We start from the raw sequence: 8,811 nt of genomic DNA, 5'->3' as shown, positions 1-8,811 counted from the left end.
CTTCATTTACCCAACCAATATTTTCTCCTTTCAATCAAGCAAACACTTCAATTCCTTCTTGCAAGCATTCTTGTCACCTAGCCAAACAACATGGGCTTGCCTAGGGCTCACTTGTAAAATTAGCTATCTTGCTCTCCCAACTCCCAAAAACCATATGTACAATATATACAGAGGCTATTTCTTGAATCCCAAAGGTCATTAGGTTTTAACCATGGGCATCTCAAGTTATAGCCATTTTATTCCAGATTATTATTTACAAACCAACAAGAAACACAAATAAGATAATTTGCAAAACCAAGTAAAATGAATTAAAAAAAATCCAAAAAGAACATACAAATCAGTCACATGGTATGAAGAAAATAATCCATGTAAAACAATAGGAGAATCAACCCAAAACAATGAATCTTCGAGCCAAAAAACACGTTTTCTATGTATTGTCTTCCCACTTCTCATGAACAACCCATACAATCCAACTTCCAATCACTAAAAATTGGTTGAATCATCCTTATATACCTTATTCCTAACTATCCAAACCCTTAGGTTGAGCCTTAAACCACTTTAGTGCATATTCCTAAATTTTAGGAAAAGCTGTCATGAGCAACTTTTACAATTTTTGCAAAAGTGACCTTGCAACCCCTCAAACCTATCTAGTTGGACATATAACCATCCAAATTGATCCAAGAACACATATGTACCAATTTTTAATCACAATTTCACAATTTTGAGGGATTTTGCAATTTTGATCAAGGTTGACCTTATTAGGACTTTTTGACAATAATTGGGTCTAAACACATAAAACACGACCCCAACTTGCTCTCAACCAAATTGCTCACACTCCAAAACACATTAGGACTACATACCTTGTCCTTATTTGGTCAATGGTTGGCTAAACCATTCACGAGCCAAAAATGACTTATAGGGTTTGTCTTTCCCCTAAGGTGCTTCTGCACCACAAATAACCTTTTTCTATTTTCAATCTAAAGCTAGAAACACTAAGCATTTTTGTGTGATAGTTGAGAGCTTGGAAACTCATCCTTTTCAACATAATTATAGTTAAAGGTGGCATAATGTTATCATGCAAAATATATTGCTAACACTTATTATGCTAGGGGAGAACAATTTAAAGCAAGTTTGCATTGGTTGAAGGTGGGAGATAGTGCTAGCAAAGAATTTTTTACTTTGCTATGCCCCAAAAATTCCAACTCTGAGATTAAAAGGATTAGAGAAGGGAATTTATTTTAAAATATCTTCCAACTATTCTATTATATTTTTTTGCACACAAAAAACAAGTTTTCACTATCTAGCATTCGACTCCTGCCTCCCAAAAGGATTTAGAGGATTGTTTAGCTTGTGTTCCCACTCATCTATCTAACTCTCAAAGAGTTTTTTGTGAGAAGAGCCTTTCTCTCCGAAACCTTAGCGATGCAATTTTCTCAATGATCGATGACAAATCCTTGAGTGGTGATGGTTTTCCCTGTGAACTTTATAAATCTCTTTGTGATTGTATAGGGTCTGACCTCCACAATGTTTATTTAGAAGCTCTTCATATTGGAACTATAGGCCTGACAATAAATAAATAAAGAAAATGTAACTGACACCCCACTACCTTGCTCAATGTTCCCTATAAAGTAATTACATAAAGACTCTAGCTCTGAAAACCCCCATCTGCTCCCTCAAATTATTTGTCCAGAACAAACCACATTTATCCAATTCCAATTCATTCTTAATAATATTATTGTTGTTTTGGATAGTATGGAATGGACTCCTCAATCAACTTGCCAAACTAGCATTTTCTTGAAAATTGATTTTGCCAAGGCCAATGACTCTTTCCTTACTCTCATTGAGGAAGAAGAAAATGTACAATTAGCATTTTATTGCCTCAAAAATTTCTTCTTTCCCTTGAGCTCGACCATTTAATGGATATGACCCTTTTTTATTGCCAATATTCCCTTCCACCACCTCATTGGATTTTTCAATATGATAAGAAATGGCTTCAACATGATTAGGTTTTCCATTTTTTGGGAATTCCTTTTGCCTTTCATGGATCTACAACATATAGACTTTAGAATGTGGTCCTTTCAAAGATTGAGGTCAAGTTGGCATATTCGATTGCCAAACCACTTTCTTTACTTGATAATTTTCAAGTTTGTTCCAAGATTTTGGTTGCTACACATGTTTATTATTCTTCATGTTGGTCTCCTTCTAAAGTAATTTATGCCAAGTTAGAGTGTCTCTTGAGATATTTTTTATGGTCCTAAGATACCCAAAGGCATGGATTCTACTATGTGGCCTATGAGTATTATTGTGTGCCTCAACATTTTGGTGGGCCTGGCCTTATTTCCACACACAAGCAAGGTGGATATCTTTGTGTTAAATGGGTAGTTCATAGTATCACAAGAGACAAGACATGGAAAGTTATTTTGAGACACTACATCTCCTTTGGCTACCCCTTGCATCGACCAACTTGGAGAGATTTAGGCTTCTACAATCTACTTCTCATGAAAGATCTAGTATAATCCAAGATCTTTTGTAGCTAAGAGCATTTGGTGTGCAGGAGAGGCTACTAAGCCTTGATATGTAATGACGTGGTTCTAGTTTCCAAGATGTCATTTTATTTAATCAACAAAATCTTTGGTGTTCACCCTTAATTAGGATGCAAGGTCTTCCTCTCGTCATAATTCTTGGTATTCATGCTTTGCATTTTCATGAACACCGACTCCATACTCCACAAGATTTTTTTGTGGAAGAAGTATGTCTCTCTACACACAGGAAGATGCTCAGTCTCACTTTAGCCTCACCAATCATGATTGAGAAATAGTTGAGTTGATTGTCTCTCTTTTGCCATCAAAACAATTGCATAAAATCAGAGTCACTAGTCATTCCCCCTAGCGCAAAGATTGGAGATAATACTTAGATGCAACATTTGAGTAATATTGACCAAGGTAAGGTCACCACTAGCTTTCTCACTATATTCCTATTGTAGAAAATTTTAACCAAAGATGACATGTGCAATCCTCTCACTCTACATGGAGATTACATTTCATCACCATTTGGTCTAGTATTACTAAGCCTAAAATTGTACGTTTAACCAATGTATTTAATTTAATTTCAAAATTTACCTTTGGGTCCATGTCTCTATCATTCGAGTGTTTCGAATTATCATTGCCCCTTTTGCAACCAACTTGAATCTTTCCTTCATCTTTTGTAGCTTTGTCGTAGGACACACAATTATTGGGTTTGGATTCATAGTTTTTTTTTTCTATCGCTTTTGTCCATCCATGTTTAAATGGCCAATGATCCTTCTTGAAGACACCCCTAGATTCTCATTTCCATTCGTTTAATAATGACACACTTTTAGAATGGAAGTTTTATTTTCTATTTGGAAAGAACAAAATACAGTGCTCTTTTCTAAGACTATAATTGATACTAATGTATCACAATTTGCTAAATCCTGTATTGGTAATAATGCCATGCTTCAAATTCAAGTTTATATAGATAAAGTTGCTCTTGAAGTTTCTTATTTATAGGAGCTCCTTTAGCATTGGGGAAATGCTCACTGCATTGTGACAAGAGTTCCTCAAGATGGCTCCACTTTAAGTGCCCCTTCTACTTCCTAAGGTCAATGTCCAGACAAAATCGACTCTAATAGGAAAAGCGACACTCACTCTCAACATTTATGTCGTTAGTCTCTATCCTCTATTGCTCACCACAATCTTGTTTGTGTTCTATCCTTGGAGAGATAGCCAATGCCAACAAGAGAAACCCTTTGGAAGAAGAGGGTCATCTTGAACCATCGCTAGCAGGCCAACCATTGGTAGCAAATTGAGGCCAAGTGGGTGTCGTCGTCACTCCTTAGCTTGACGGTGAATCTTAAAGGGAAGGAGTCATCTTGAACTGTCATTAGCAGGCCAACCATTGGTAGCAACTTGAGGATAATGCAAATGGATGAACACTACCAAATCCAAAGCCCACTCAGGCATCCGGTTGGGGAAAAAAAAGAAAGATGATCCAAACCTTGTGGCCACTGCTCTGACAACTTGAGGGTGTTCTTGTTTCAAGTCTAGGCCCATTCATTTGTTTATTTCTAATTTTCTAGGTAGAGCCCATGTGACCTTGTTTTTGAATTAGACCCAAACTTATATGTTAATTGTCATGTACTCTTGGTTAATATTTGGTAAATATAAATTTGGTCTGACTATTATGTAAAAAAACAAGACTTTAATTAATCACAAGATATTGATGAAATGATAAACATACATTTTCAAAAATAGAAGATTCACATTTAAACCAAACTTGAATAAAATATTCATCAAAAATTAAACTTAGTACATACCACAAGTTCATTTAAAAAAAAAATAGTATCAAATATTTGAAAAGGTATACATTATAATTTGTTATTTCTAATTTTATTTTTGTGAGAATTTTTGCTTCCACTTTTTGGAATTCGCACTCTAACTCATCACATATTTTGCTAGTTTTGATTATGTGATTTTTTAAAAATCATTTAAAAAAAATTTACATACTAATTCATCATATATTTTTGAAGACTCAAGAATTAGGTATAAGACCACTTGTAATTGGCTACCAAAAAGAGGAGACCTCGTGAATCTAAACAACTAACTAAAACATATCTTGTAATTAGCAAGAAAAAGAGGAGACCTCATCAATCCAAACAACGTAATGCTTGTTTTCTCGCTTCTCGAGGAGACCTCGTGAATCTAAACAACTAACTAAAACATATCTTGTAATTAGCAAGAAAAAGAGGAGACCTCATCAATCCAAACAACGTAATGCTTGTTTTCTCGCTTCTCTTATATATTTTAAGTTTTAGTTTGCTATTCAGCCAATACCACCTCGTGACTACCTTCTTTGTTTTTTCAAACTTCCCTTAATATTTTAAGTTTTAGTTTGCTATTCAGCCAATACCACCTCATGTTTAGTTTGCTATTTAGCCAATACCACCTCATGACTACCTTCTTCTCCTATTTTTATTTATATAATAACTAATTTTGAGTTAAAAACTGAACTGTTAAATGCTCATTGAAAAGCACTATAATATCGTTCCCAGCGTTCCAATGCTTCCCCTGCCTGCACTTCTGACTGGACAGCAAATAGCAATTTGTATAGTTAGTTGGCTGGTCATTGAAAATGTGGTTTTATCGACATTTTGTACATGATTAGGTCACTTGGTTTTACTCACCGATTTAGGCGGAGGTTACAGTGGTGAGTTAAAGGGCGTCAGCAACTATGTACGAAACAGGGAACAAGGCATATGGGCTGTCATCCATACAAAAAGGAAAAAGGGACATTTTCAACGCGTTTGGCAATACAAGACATTAATATCTTGTAATTGTCTTTTCGAATGATAATACGCGGTTCAAAAGGGCAAGAACGTGGAAGATGTTGAAATGATTTGAAGTTCCCCTGGGATATTCTTGCCTTGCAGGCGAGTATTTGTACTTCCCTAGCCATTGTGTTGCAGAATTCATACAAGATCACCACCATAGGCCGAAGTTCAAAAAAGAACAGAGGAGTGGTCAGGAATTTTGAAATGGGTCTAATTCAAAACACTTGGCGGGCATTTCTGTGCTTTTCGGCAGCGGCCTGGTTGATTTCGTCTGTAAAATGTGAAGATCCATACAAGTTCTTTACATGGAATGTTACATTTGGAACCATTTACCCCCTGGGTGTACCTCAGCAGGTAAACTTTTTCATAGATGTACTCCATACTTCATTGCACATTTCATTATGCACTGGTAATGACATTTGGACATTTCGAAACATTGAAGTTGGCTGAAATGCCGTTCTTGGTTTTGTATTGGGCAGGGGATTCTTATCAATGGTCAGTTTCCAGGGCCTCAGATTGATTCCGTAACGAATGATAATTTGGTGATCAATGTCTACAATAGTTTGAATGAACCTTTCTTGTTGTCCTGGTAATTTTCAGTTCCTTCACTCTTCTTTAGCTGCGATTGTTCCTTGGTATTTGTCTTGAATTGGGCATATTTTGTCACGGTTCAGGGATGGCATACAACAGAGAAGAAACTCATGGCAAGATGGTTTGTTGGGAACCAACTGCGCAATCCCCCCGGGCAGAAACTTCACATATCGTTTTCAGGTGAAGGATCAGATAGGGAGCTATTTCTATTTCCCTTCAATGTATATGCACAAAGCAGCAGGTGCCTTTGGTGGTTTGAAGATTGTAAGCCGCCCAAGGATTCCAGTTCCATTCCCGGATCCGGCTGGGGACTATACGATTCTAATAGGAGATTGGTACAAGACAAATCACTCGGTAATAAGCCTTTCTTATTCAATTTCAAGTATGTAAGTCTTTAAGCTGAGCCCATTTCATTGCTTCTTGGTATTGATCTACTGCAATGTCTAATATGTAGATCCTTAGGCAAACCCTTGATATGGGTTTACTCCTTGGGATGCCTGATGGGATTCTTATCAATGGCCGAGGCTCAAACAGCACATCATTTACGGTAGATCAGGGTAAGTCAAACTCTTAATCGACAAGCGAACACAATACCATTTGTAGCCCTGCCATTGATTTAAAACTTCATGACTGTTGACGGGGTATGATTATTGTGCAGGGAAAACTTATCGTTTCCGCATTTCGAATGTGGGTTTGGCAAGTTCCCTCAATTTTAGGATTCAGGGGCATAAAATGCAGCTTGTGGAAGTAGAAGGCTCCCACACGGTTCAAAACACATATGAATCTCTAGATATTCATTTGGGTCAATCCTACTCTGTTTTGGTGACGGCGGATCAGCCTTCTCAGGGCTACTACATTGTTGTCTCCACACGATTTACATCCCCCACACTGACCTCCATCGGCTTTCTTAGCTACAGCAATTCACAAACACCTCCGTCGGGACCCCTGCCATGGGGGCCAACTGATGAGGTTGATTGGTCCTTGAACCAGGCAAAATCTATCAGGTATGCAATGTTTATGATTATCAATGCTTATGATTAAGTTCATCAGATTTCTACAATCCATGTTACAATAATTATTATTCTTCTAGGATCGATTGTGTGATAGTTTTTAGCTACAACATTTCGGATCATGCTACATGATCCATCATCAAAGACTATCACACGAATATCATCTGCACCTGCATCCTCATGATGGATATCTAATGAAATATCTAATATGATCTGAGACATTGATACTAAAAACTATCACTCAATCGATCCCAAAAGAGTATGCTTGTGATTTTAGGTCAATCTGTTCTCGTTTGTGAATATAGTGGGCATTTTGTGGGATTTATGATTGTTATAATAAATCTTGTGCAGATGGAACCTTACAGCAAGTGGCCCTAGGCCCAATCCACAGGGATCTTACCACTATGGAAACATAACTACCTCAAGAACAATCAGACTTGCAAACTCTGCTCCTATGATCGGTGGGAAGCAGAGATACGCTGTAAACAGTGTTTCTTACATCCCATCTGATACTCCTTTAAAGCTGGCTGATTACTTCAAACTACAGAATGTCTACAGCTTGGGTTCCATTTCAGATAATCCCGTAGGCGGAGGTGGTTCCCTGCGGACATCTGTTATGGCTGCTGATTTCAGAGCCTTCATCGAAATCGTGTTCGAGAACAGCGAAACCGCAATTCAATCATGGCATTTAGACGGCTATTCGTTCTTTGTCGTTGGGTAAGAACAAAACTTCAATACTACTTATTTTCAATCACATAGCTGCAGAACTATACACCGTCGGCATGCTCTTCGGAACATAAAAAGAAAACCCCCAAAAGAGTATATTAAGGCATTTGATGTTTGTATTAACCCCTATGATTTAGTGTTAATCTTTTAAATTATGCCCCCTTTCAATTTGGTTGCAGAATGGACGGTGGCCAGTGGTCTCAGGCAAGTAGGAAAGAATACAATTTGTTTGATACCGTGGCCCGGTGCACCGTACAAGTAAGCATTAGTCCTTTCTACTCATTCAACATAATTTTTGTACCAAATCTTAAACTTTTGCCCGTGTTTGAACCTTTTTTCACCATTCATTCTGCAAGCTGAGCTGCTGTATTACTTACTCTGTTCCTGGACTGGCAGGTTTACCCGAATTCATGGACAGCAATTCTTGTGGCTCTGGACAATGTGGGAATGTGGAATGTACGATCACAGAATTGGGCACGGCAATACCTTGGGCAACAATTCTACCTGAGAGTTTATTCACCAGCAGAGTCATGGAGAGATGAATATCCAATCCCTAAGAATGCCCTTACGTGCGGCCAGGCTCAGGGCCGTCGTACCCGTCCATAGATTCAAACTCTCTGAATTCTTTCGGCTATTCTAGTCACAATAGGGTGACTGAAGCCTCTATGATTTCAATTCATCTCTATTTTTTCAGCATGTCTTGGTCTTTTTCATCGGGTAAAATGTACTGAAATCGCGACAAGAGGGATTTCACAGTTCTGTCCTAATTTCTTGTTAGTTGCAGAACATTTCAGCAGCTTATTTCAAGCTGTATATTTATTTATCTATTAATTTAATCAAAGGATGCGTATCTGTCCCTTTCTTTTAGTGGAAGCAATGTAATGGGAGTGAAAGTGAATCTGGCTTCAATGATAAGATTTACCCATTTATCTAATTTCATCACCAAGAACATATAAGTTATGCTGAATTGCCAAATGTAGTTGATTTTGGTAATGGAAATTGTGAAACTGCTTGCAAATGTAGGTAAAGCTGAACAAAATTATGTAAGGCTGTGCAAAAAAATCTGCGATGAACTGTAATTGAGAGTACGAAATCAGGGAAGTAATCATCTGAATGAGGGACAACGCTTTTGAAGAT

General features: G+C 37.5%; 1 protein-coding gene across 1 annotated transcript; it reads left to right on the top strand.

Moving 5' to 3' along the window:
- Positions 1–5,487: 5,487 nt before the first annotated feature.
- On the top strand, positions 5,488–8,541 carry LOC149571231 (protein SKU5 SIMILAR 14-like). The gene is made up of 8 exons (XM_089812803.1): positions 5,488–5,701; positions 5,827–5,936; positions 6,022–6,292; positions 6,393–6,495; positions 6,597–6,942; positions 7,300–7,665; positions 7,854–7,932; positions 8,071–8,541. The coding sequence occupies exons 1-8, from the start codon at positions 5,552–5,554 to the stop codon at positions 8,278–8,280; spliced, it is 1,635 nt and encodes a 544-aa protein (XP_089668929.1). The 5' UTR covers positions 5,488–5,551; the 3' UTR covers positions 8,281–8,541.
- Positions 8,542–8,811: the final 270 nt, after the last annotated feature.

This window comes from Cupressus sempervirens, chromosome 2, assembly GCF_028749045.1.
Source record: "Cupressus sempervirens isolate cs-2001-9-10 chromosome 2, ASM2874904v1, whole genome shotgun sequence".
Classification (NCBI taxonomy): domain Eukaryota; kingdom Viridiplantae; phylum Streptophyta; class Pinopsida; order Cupressales; family Cupressaceae; genus Cupressus; species Cupressus sempervirens.
The sequence above is the reverse complement of the archived record's forward strand: the minus strand, read 5'-3'. Positions and strand labels throughout refer to the sequence as shown.

What these genes read in the sequence shown, in the direction of transcription:
- LOC149571231 (XM_089812803.1), top strand. Translation starts at nt 5,552, where the DNA reads ATGGGTCTAATTCAAAACACTTGGCGGGCATTTCTGTGCTTTTCGGCA. An exon ending in GGTACAAGACAAATCACTCG is followed by an intron (nt 6,293 to 6,392) that starts GTAATAAGCCTT and finishes TCTAATATGTAG; the next exon opens with ATCCTTAGGCAAACCCTTGA. An exon ending in ATCATTTACGGTAGATCAGG is followed by an intron (nt 6,496 to 6,596) that starts GTAAGTCAAACT and finishes ATTATTGTGCAG; the next exon opens with GGAAAACTTATCGTTTCCGC.